This window comes from Heliangelus exortis, chromosome 1 (genome assembly GCF_036169615.1).
Source record: "Heliangelus exortis chromosome 1, bHelExo1.hap1, whole genome shotgun sequence".
NCBI classification, from domain to species: domain Eukaryota; kingdom Metazoa; phylum Chordata; class Aves; order Apodiformes; family Trochilidae; genus Heliangelus; species Heliangelus exortis.
Genome location: NC_092422.1, coordinates 10,714,926 through 10,726,122, shown reverse-complemented (window position 1 = coordinate 10,726,122; position 11,197 = coordinate 10,714,926). Strand labels below are relative to the sequence as shown.

At 36.2% G+C, this 11,197-nt stretch overlaps 1 protein-coding gene and 1 non-coding gene across 5 annotated transcripts in view; both read right to left on the bottom strand.

The window, feature by feature from the left end:
* CEP295 (centrosomal protein 295) overlaps positions 1-11,197 on the bottom strand; it is a 39,324-nt gene that overhangs the window by 8,148 nt on the left and 19,979 nt on the right. For all 4 annotated transcript variants that reach the window (XR_011723931.1, XM_071733722.1, XM_071733732.1 and 1 more), the window contains exons 17-22: positions 9,829-10,065; positions 6,435-6,541; positions 4,440-4,578; positions 2,790-3,023; positions 1,325-1,479; positions 871-1,033 (exon numbers count right to left, since the gene is read on the bottom strand). Coding sequence is in view for 3 of the 4 variants with exons in the window: in XM_071733722.1 (XP_071589823.1) it covers positions 871-1,033; positions 1,325-1,479; positions 2,790-3,023; positions 4,440-4,578; positions 6,435-6,541; positions 9,829-10,065 (1,035 nt within the window). In the remaining variant the exon portion in view is untranslated. The remainder of the gene's footprint in view (positions 1-870; positions 1,034-1,324; positions 1,480-2,789; positions 3,024-4,439; positions 4,579-6,434; positions 6,542-9,828; positions 10,066-11,197) is intronic.
* Positions 4,841-4,924, bottom strand: LOC139791857 (small nucleolar RNA U2-19). The gene has a single exon (XR_011724067.1). It is a non-coding gene; the product is annotated as a small nucleolar RNA U2-19 (small nucleolar RNA).

The following is an 11,197-nucleotide window of genomic DNA, read 5'->3' as shown; positions in this document are numbered from 1 at the left end:
AAAGAGCACTAACCAGGAACATTTACATTATAAATACATCTAGTACTTAAAATACTGAAGCACCTGATTCTAGATAAATAAGATTTTGGGAAATAGATTACTTCTAGCTGTATATCAAGTTAATTTGATATTAATATTAAAAAAATACTTTTCCTGCTACGAGCTGCAGTTAATGCTGCTGTAGAAACAAACATTTAATCTGCTAAATTAATTACTTTGTTTTTACCTACAGGTTCATTCCTTTCTCTCTGTTCCCTCATGCCTTTTATTTTGTAGACAGATAAAACAATTCCATAATCAGACCAAATATCAGAGCATGCAGTACATGACTGTTGGTATGACATAGCAGTGGGAAAGGAAAATCCAGTGGTTTCTTGAAGGACACAATGTATAAAAGACAAATGAGTAAGATCAGAGAGATTCTAACATATACCTCAACAAATTTAAATCAATTTCTGGATATGCCTTAATTTCCTCAAACTTAAATTATACAAATGCATGAACAAATATTTGAAAGAGTCAACTGTTTCAGCCAGCATTGATTATTTCTTGACTATCATCATAATTACTGCACAAGTACTGAGTAACTTTAGATCTTGTATGGCAGGTCTGTTCTTGTATTAAAGTAGAAACTGGAAGGGACTTCACAAACTTCACAAAATTTAGGAATTCTGCCCATTAAAGGTGGTGGAGATGACAGTGTGTGAGAGCAGCAGCAGAGTGAAGACATTTCAAAGTAAGACTAATTAATAGAGAGGTGAAGAGTTCCTTCCCAGATGCAACACAGAAAACTCCCATCTTAGGGGTTGGCATTTACAAACTGCCAATAGGCTGATTGTGAAAGCATTGATCTGGCTACACCATACACACCTGGAGTGTCATTGCCTTTAACAGACTGCTCTTCTGAACTAATGTTGTTTGGCCCATTTGTTTCAAGACCAGAAGGCAGACTGCTTCTTTCTGTATTCAAACTGGAGTTCCCCATTTCTAGAAACTCAGACCTGTCTTGACTTTTAGATGAAAATTTTGAAGCCTAGAGAAAGAAAAATAAATAAATCCCAATTTAACATTAATTTTCTCAGAAACATGAATGATAAAAAGTTAAAGGTCATATTTGATTTTTGGACCACATTTCTGCTTCAACCAGCAAAAATGCTTCCAGTTTTACATATATAAAAAACTGTCGTGCTTCTTCTAAATAGAAGAAAATGTAGGGATTATACATTTAATTGCTATACAAATCTTAAGCCAAAGTATTTCCTACATTTAAATCTTACAGAAGTCTTAAGCCAAAGCAGTTCTTCTATCAGTGTTCCTGTTGTACCTTGCTAAATTCTCTGCTGTCTTGGGAGATTCTGTATTGAGAACAGGATGATGAACTATCAGAGTCAAGACTGGGTTCCAAAGGCTGAAAGAGCTGGTGATGGAAGTTCAAAAAAGGTCTCTCCACTTCAGGAAAATCAAGTTCAGCTGCTAGAACTAAGAAGAGAGGTCATTTTAAAAACAAACAAAACCACTCTCATCAAAAAAAAACCAAACAGTGGATATATCATGTCATGCTTCTATATGCAGTAAAAGCATATGGAGTTCAATACTAATAATAGAATTCATACAAATACTAGCTTGCAATAAAACAAAGAAAAAAGTGAAAAAAGAAATCTTTACAGCATCCAGTTCTTTCAATCTTAACCAATGGAAGTACAGAAAAGCAGCACAGAAAGCAGGATAGAGCTCCACTGAAGCTTTTTTTTAATGAAAATCCATAAGCTCTTTGGTTCAGCACTTTTGAGACTGCATCAGAAGCAGTGTGTGTGTCCCAGTACAAAACAGAGCACAGCAAGTCCAGTGAGGAGCCACAAGGATGAGTAGAGGAAGGATGAAGCACATGATGTTCAGGGAGAAGCTAAAAACTGAGTTTGTTCAATCTTTAGAGAAGGCTTGGGGGGGTGTGGGGAGGGCCACAGAAATATCTACAGTTTAGAGGCAGTACAGAGAAGATGCAGTCAGCCTTCTTAAATATGCTCAGTGAAAGAAAAGATGATGGACACAAGATTGGACATGGGAAATCTTCACTGGATAAAATTTTTAAAAAAATAAGAGAGTAAAGTATGAAAGTTGTTAGGAGGTTGCCCTGAGGGTTGGAATCTCTGACTTTGGAGTCAGAGATTTAGCAACCTGGTCCAAGTTGGCTCTGCTTTGAGCAGGAAGGAGAATTTGAACCAGATAATTACAAATCCTTCCAAGGTCTAGATTAATCTATAACTCTGATTTTAGGTTCTCAAACATTCCAGGAAGAAGCAATTCAAATTAAAATACTAGCATTACCTTAATGATAGCTAATAAAGATGTTTGTATTTTGGATAGCTAATAAAGATGTTCTTATTTTCTGTTCTCCAGAAAGCACAGAACTCCCACCAGGCTGTTAATCAGTGTTTCATCAACAACATGACCATACATTAAAGTTGTACATAAACAAGTAATAAAATTGGTGTGGATAACAAACAGCCCAGCCATGGTAGCAGTAGCTGCACAGAACTGTGACCAGACAGATAGCTGACCAGGCTGTCTTTTTATTCTTTTGCCCTAAACTATGCTATGTGAACATAGAATCCTAGAACTTAACCCAAAGCATAAAGAACATCAAAACAAAGTTCCCACATGAAGAATCCTTAACTGACTTTAAAAGGTAAGCTGAATATAAATAATACAAAGTTACACAAAACACAGAATTAACTCCTCATTCTGTATGAGGAGAGCACAGCACAAAAATGCTTTAAAATGGCAAATACCTTGGAAAGGTGTATTATCCTCTGAGTAGGAGTTCAAATCTCTGGCAGAGTTCCCCAAGATCTGCTGTATCTGACTTCCTCTATAAAGGTATCTCTCTTTTTGAGGCAACTGACTTCCAGATGCTACAGATAAATTCTCTTGCCTTTGCTGCAAGGTAAAAGGCAGCAAGGAGTTCCAAGGGTGGCTTCCTGTTTCTCCCAGTCTTTGATCATCTGTATTATCAGAAGACAATCCTGAAATAGTAAAATCTAAATGTTCAGTTTTGCATATAACTACTTACATGAAGTCATCTGAAAAGACCTTCCTTAATATCCTGATATATTTTAAAAAGCTCTGAGGTTTTGTTTCTTTGTCTCCTGTCAATGCTCCCACAAACCTTAGAACCAATTTCAGCACATTCAAGTTGATGTCTAATACTTAGTAGCTGTTAGTACAGCTTAGCACTTTTAAGAGTTTATAGACTTTTGAAATAAAGAATTAATACTGCTATTTTATACCAGCTAACATATTTTTACTTCCTATTACATAAATCTGTCAATCTTTTAAACGATCTCAAATATCTTTACAACATTGGGCAGTAGTTCCACTCATGTTTAAACAGAAATTGCTTAACACCAATACAGGGAATCTGAGGGAATCAAAGAAACAAAAATCATTACTAGTGCACTAACTCCTCTTTGTCATCATGCTTAGAGAAGAATTGCACAAAGCTATCAGAAAAGGTCAATATTAAGCATTGAGCCTACACAGCCAGACCTGAAAAATTTACTCATGTAGTGAGCAACCAAAACAACAACTAAAAAACAAATGCAAAGCTACAAGCATCTGATCCTAGAATGTGCTTTACCTTTCTTTCATCAATAAAACACAGTTTGTCACATGATTTATAACCTTTATCATTCAGAATAACACTATCCAGTTTAGAGTATCTGGGTTAAAACACAGCCTAAGATTTCAGTAGCTCACAAAGTCAAAAAAGAGATTTACAAACACCGAATAACTCCCATGCACATATGGTTATTTATGAGATCAGATATGTGTCAGATTAACACAATATTAAGTCTTATAGTAAATAAATCAACAAGTTACTATGTAATAACTTTCAAATTCATTCCCCACACTCACAAGTCATAATGGCAGTATAAAGAGGAGCAATGCCATATTTATTATTTCTTGAAATATTATTTATTGAAAGTCAATATAACATTCAAATTACATTTTCACACAGAAGTTAAGAACTCCTATGGTGACAATCAGATAGAGTTAAGATAATTCTTTTAACAGCAAGACAATTGTACCTCTGTAACAATCTATGGTATATATTGACTAGAAACCTTTTTATCAGTGTACCATGAAAGGATGAATCTTTTTTTGGTAAATTTTGCCACTTAAAAGCTATCAGTGTTACTGTTGCTTAATGAAACTCAAAGTATACTTTGTCAAAGCTGATGTGTTATAAAATTAAATTATGAAAGTTTAAAAATCATGTAGTCTAGTAATACTCAACTCTAAGACATAAATCATTCATAAGTTCCCCATGAGCTTACTTCAGAAGAATGTATGTCAAGTGAGTTAGTCCCACTCTACTATAAAATAAAGATAATTCAATTTTCCTTTTACAAGAACACAAACAAAACCCAGAAGCTTACCAGTACCAACAGGGCTTGCATCCAATGTTTCACTAGTCAAAAAACTTCCAGTGGAAATTGTTGAAGATGAGTCACAGGGTATTCCTTCCACAAAAGCCTCTGAACCTGAGTTCATGGATTCTGCTTTAGAAAGTATTTCCTAGGATGAAGTATCATACTTAGTACCATATATTCAAATCTTCATAATTAAAGCCTGAAAAATCACACATCTTATTCTGAGCTCAGTTCAAGTGTAGAAGCCTTCATGTTTAGCACAGTCAGGCAAACACAAATTCATCACTGCTCAGTACAAAACATTCACACCAACACCCAGACAATTCCCTCCCCAGCCCCCCCCCCCCTTCAGCTCACACACACACACACAGACACACAGACACACACACAGACACAGTTATAAAGCCTCTCAGAACTGAATACAAATCATGACACCTGGAAGATTATTTTATCTTCTGGTGGTCAGATTTGGCTATTTCTCATCACAGACCCACTTCAGTAGAATTGTAGATCTCAGAGGAACATAGAAGCAACACAACATAAACTCAGGAGTTTTTGTTCTTGTAATACTAACCCATTTGCATACAGAAGGCTGGCTTAAGTTATTTCTGCAAAATCAAACTAAATATATTCTAAAATATCCTAAAATATTGTAATCCTTAATTCTAAGATAAACTCTTCAAAGACACAAAACAAGGGTTCTTGTACTTCCAAAGTTTGAAGAATTAGATTCAAACATTTCTTCTCAAACTCTGAATTCAAACTTGCACTAAGAAAATAAAAGGCAAAATCTAAAAAAACCTTCTCTACATTTTTCATTATACACTACCTTATAAAGATACACATATAAAATTTGTACACTGAAATTAACTATATATACACACATTATACGTAGCATTTTTAAATGCTATTTTTATCTCCTGGGATAACTATGGGATCTTTAGGGAAGAGAAAAGCAAGGGATATCACAGGTGTTGATTTTGGAAGGCTTTTGACACTGTCTCTCACAACATTCTTGTATCCCAGTTTGGACATCATAGCCTGGATGAATGGCTGAGGTGAGCAGTAAAACTGCCTGGAAAATTGGGCTCAAAGCACAGAGAATAAAGGGTTACACACTACCTGGAGGTGAAGAACAAGTGGAATACCACAGGGCTCTATCCTAGGACCTGTCCTTTAACACCTTGAGCAACGACTCAGAGGGCAATACCATGCTTATCAAGTTTTCAGATTAATGCTAAAAGTGGGAGAACCTACAAGAGAGCTGGGGGAGGGCTTTTTACATGGGTGTGTAGCAAGAGGACAAGAGGAAATGGTTTAAAACTTGAAAAGGGGAGATTTAGGTTAGACATGAGGAAGAAATTATTTGCTGTGAGGGTGGTGAGATACTGGCACAGGTTGCCCAAGGAAGTTGTGGCTGCCCCCTCCCCGGAAGTGTTCAAAGCCAGGCTGGATGGGGCCTTGAAGAACCTGGTACAGTGGGAGGTGTAGGGGGGCTGGAACTCAATGCATGGAACCCATGCAGGGGGGTTGGAACTTGATGGGCTTTAAAGTCCCTTCCAACCTGAACCATTCTATGATTCTACCATCTGATCACTAAATGGCACTGGTTATGTCTAAAGGACCTTGTGAGGCTGGCCCTACAGGAATACTTCTGAACTCACCAAGAGCAAAGGCAAAGTCTAGAAAGAACCTTATGCATCAGTCCAGACCCCAGGCTGGGGTCTGCCTGGGGATCATCCCTGTGAAAAGGACCCTCTCCTGGCAGACAGAGAGCTGAGTGTAAGCCCCCAATGCACACTGGCAGCAAAGAGGACAAGATCCTGCACTGTATGAACAGGAACAGAGCCAGGAGATTCACTGCAGTGATTCTCTGGTTTGGTGCTTGTTATACAGCTGCATCTAGAACACTGAACCCAATCTTAGTCCTCCAATATGAGATAGAAAGATTTAATCACAAAATAAAAAAGACTGTTATACAGTTATTTTTATATGACTAACCATATTATCACATCTGAATGATGGTCCAGCATGTGTTGGAATGACCTCTCCAACTTCAGCAGAAAGAACCGGTGAGTCTTGAGGTGCTTGAGAATTCTGGGACTGGGCTGAACACAAATACAACAGAAGCATTAAGGAACAGAAAGCAACTTTGTATACAAGTTAGCAACTTCTTTTAAACACCAGATGGCAGTAATACTCTACTGCTGCTGTTCTCCCTGCCAGGGCACTGACTTCTATATCCTTAGCTCCCTCTTCTCACCTACAACAAATTTTCTGCTCCACTGTATCTCCAATTTAATTGGCAACCAGTGGTTTTCCTTGAACAGCCTTCCTGAAATTTCCAGCTAGCATGACTATCCTCTGCTGAGCATGGAGGAAGAGCTAGAAATTCATGCAGAATGAGACATGGCCTTGCTATTTTACTGTTAAGCCATTTAACTGTGTGGGGAATATTTTACCCTTTACCATCACAATAATTACAAGGAAAAGCAGACTTTCTAAGTAGACCAGAGAAAAAGGAAATACTGAATTTCTTAGCTATAGCACTTATAGTTACTTAGCTAACACAGAAACTTTGCAATAATGTTTATACATAAAAATAAGATCATTATCTGTGCTAAAGAGGTACCAGAGCAACAAGAGAAAAATGTAATTTCTGTATTCAGTGCTGACAAGCAACTTCCAAGTTTGATAGATCTTTTAAGGTTATTAGTTAACTGCCAACAAACAACTCTAAATAAGTCTTCTTTCTTGAAAATTAGTACTGGAAATAAGTGCTAAACACCAAACTGAAATTAAAAAGTAGATGTTAAGTATTTTTTTCTCTCAGTTCTTCAAGGGCTGCTAGAAAGAGATGTTTCAAATCCTCAGCACTTCTAAGGCTCCATAGGTAAGGTCTTGTAACATTTTGTGAGTCCAAGCACTACTTTGTACCTTATATAAACTGAAACTCAAGTTTCTTTCTAAAAGGTGGAGTTCAGTTTTTTCATTTTTCCTACAACCCAAAAAAGGGGGAGGAGAGGTTTCTTCTGTGAGACAACACTAGTGAAGTATCTGTATGATGTGGTATTTATCTTAATCAGTATGAAACATTTTGAAACTCATGTAAAGGAGGGGAAAAAAACCCCATAATCTAAGGTTTCTTACAGCCACTATCGCCAGTACTATTCCAGGAGAAAATACAAGACATGAAATGAAATGCATTTAAAATATATTTACTTTGATTAAAAGAGAAGTTAACCTACTCTTAATTTGCTTACTACATTACTATGTAGTAAATGCTGACTGATCTTAAAATAAAGGGTAAAGAAATTCCCAAGTGGCTTTTCCCACCCTCATCCCAACACTCAGATTCTCCAGAAACTTCAAGCAGGCTTGATCCTGATCACTTATAGCATTTTGATTGGTAACTGAACAGAGACATTTGCAATATAATCTGTAAATAATAGAAGTGAAAGAATGGTAAACAAACACAGTAGCACTGGAATAGTAAAAATTACCTCAGGCTCTTGCTGTATCTGTTAAACACCACCATTCCAATATAGATAAAATTGTAAATTAAAGAGCACAAAGCACTCTTTTCTGATCCCTTTACTACAAGTATGTGACAAAGATCTTCAAGTTCACAGGAAATAGAATTTTAAGGTTTGAGTAGGTAGAAGAAGGTGGCAACTGTCTCCTTGATGGGATAATGCAGTAGCATTGAGTGGTCTGGCTAGAACACTGCAGAAATCTGCTCTTTGGAGCAAAATTAAGGAGCCAGGGGGGATCCTGAAAATGAGCAAAGCCTTGAAGAAAATTCCCTGAATCAGCATGAAAATGGCAATCCCATCCCTTGGTATTAAAGTATCTCATAGAAAAAATGCACAGCAGAAAAAGTACAAAGCTCAAAGTAAAAACAAGCATTGGCTAGAAAAAGCTGTCAGACATTCAGAACCTGGAAGCACATTTTTCATTTTATAAATTGATTAAAAAAATCCTGGAAAAAGCTACTAAAAATTCTCCACTTCCTGGTATTTTTACATCAAGATTAAGTATTTTTCTTACATTATTTCATTTTCTAAAGGATATCAGTGTGGCAGGTAGCAATTTAGGATAAATATGAGATGAGATTCAAATATTTAATACTCACATTATATAAATTCTGTGGAGAGCTATGCTACTAATGTTCCTGTGATATTAATACAGTGGATACAGCGTAGCAATTTCATGCCATGAACCAAATTATTTTTTAAAAAATACAACATGCTCACATCTCATGACTATTACATTAATATTCTTAAAAAGAAGAGATTTTTATTCTTCTCTCCTCCCTCCAAAATAATAGTGCAAGGTTATTTTTCATCACAGCCTTCCTGACATTGAACCTTAGTATTTTTATCTCCTAGCCATGACACTGCCTTTAACTTTTATTTAAAAATTGAGGCTGTAATATCCAGAATGCATTTTTTCCTCCAACATAAATTGCAGTAAAATAGCAGCAATTATTTTAGAGTTCAATTTGAAAGACAAAAAAAAGACTGAACAACAAACCACTCAGCAGGGACAATATAAGAACAGGGATTAGTCCAAATCCAACCATACAGATAATTGTGTAAACAATTTTTTTTTGTTGTTGTTGTTAGTTTGGCTACATTGGTGATGGAGAAGACAATCTGCCACAATGACAGGCAAATATTTGGGGTTATGAAAATTAAGCTGAAATCTTCAGTTATAGTTTGGATTACACAAAACAGAATCATGCCTGCAATCCCATCTCTAGCTATACATGAAGAATATCACATCTGGAACACTGATTAAGGAGACCACTAAAGATGAACAAAGAGAGAAAAGCCTCTTGAGATGTAATGAAGGAGAACTGTGAGAGAGATGTATGTATCAAATCTAGTCACTATTTTCAGGCTGATTTTCTAAGGAAATTAGGTTTATGCCACCAAATTACCAGTCTCATCCATAGGACTACAATTCTGTATTAACAATTTGCATTCCATTAGCCCATTTTACCCAAATTGGATTGGGAAGAAGAAAGAATGTCCCAAGCTCCTAAAACATCTTGTTATAAATCAATGGCATGGTAAGAGACAAGAATCCAAATCTTAGCTTTGCTGCTGGCACTTAGTGCCACATCACTGTAACAGTTACCTGTCCTCTCTGGTGATCAGTTTGTGTAGCACTTGCAGCCACTCAACACTGAGCATAGGGATTTATCCTCCCACAAACTAATGCAGCCCTCAAGACCCCTTTTTACATTCAGGCACGTCTGCCTCTAGAGAGAGATTTAAGGTTGTTGGTTTTTTTTAGTAAGGAAAAATAACATACAAATAAATAGTAGTAAAATAAAATGTGCTGAACAGCACTTGCACATCTCCTCCGAGGAAGAGGATTTCCTCACCTGAACCAAACGAGTTTTCAGCAATCATCCTCAGCACCTCTTGTAACAATCTGCTTGTCTGTTTGCTTTGCCTTGGACTTCCATCAGGGATTTGTTCCTGATAGTTTGTTATGCTGGAAGGTAAGCTGCCAGGTAAGCTGCCATCTTCAGCATGGGGACGGCTGTGACGTTTCACAAAGGCAAATTCCCCAGTGTGTAAAATAGGAAAAGATTCTCCACCAACAGAACCCGTTTTATCTGAATTCAAAACATACAGGTATAGAAATGCAGTGGTTTTTCTTTGTAAAAAACAGCTTAAGCATTATGCAGGTTGAAATATTATACAGCTCATACACTTCTCAAAAAATGATTACAAAAGTCAGCTATTTAAAAATCATACAGATTTTTCCACACAGCAAATCCACCAAAACTTTCAGTAATTTTTCAAAATTCAGGGACAATGTAACTTCTCTGCTCCAGCTTCAAGATTCTTTTTCTCCACAACACACCGTACACAGCAGCCCTTTTTGGCCTCCCAACCCAATAAAAAACCTCAGCTTTTTACAACCTACCAACACCAGTGATTAAACAACATAGGAATAAAACACCCATGGATCATAACTGGATTACACAGGATTACTCAGCAACCGAGAATTCTACGCTCTAGAATTCCAGAAATACTTCAGAATAAATAAATTTTCAGAATAAAAATGTTTCAGAAAATTTTTGGAATATACTTTCTTTTTTTTTAAAATTAAGATGCATAACACTAAGCCAAGTGCTTTTGAGAATCTATTCTTCAACCAAAACCCTCACCAAAAAAATTGTTTAATTAAGATTCCAAATTGATCTAACAAGAATTATTCTGTATAAAGTGATGCTGACAAGCATGAATTACCTTTCTTTAATTAAAAAACGTTCCATATCAGCCATTTCATTATTTTGTTCAAGATGAATGACAACCTGACAGGCCTAAAACTACTCCAATTAATTGAATTGTTCTGCTTAGCCCTTGTAAAAACACTGGCACAACACTAAAACTTTTGGAAAATGTGCACTGAACTTTAAAAAAAACATTTACAAAACATCAGTTTGTTGTACCTCTTAATGTTCCTTATAAAGCATTGTATGAAGAATGTAACAAACATACTCACTGATAACTTCTTTTTTTACTTGCTCTCCAAAATTTTTATGAAGAGTATTTTGTAATTGAAAACAAAAAAAAGATTATCCAAAAAATTCCTGTAGACACTTGATACTAACACCTTATTTCACACTCACTTTCTTGGTATGCTGAAAACCTAAACCTTTAAACACTGCCCATCAACTCTGATCATTCTCTTTACAATTACTGTACAATTGTCTATTACACAGACCCTGCCTAACAGAA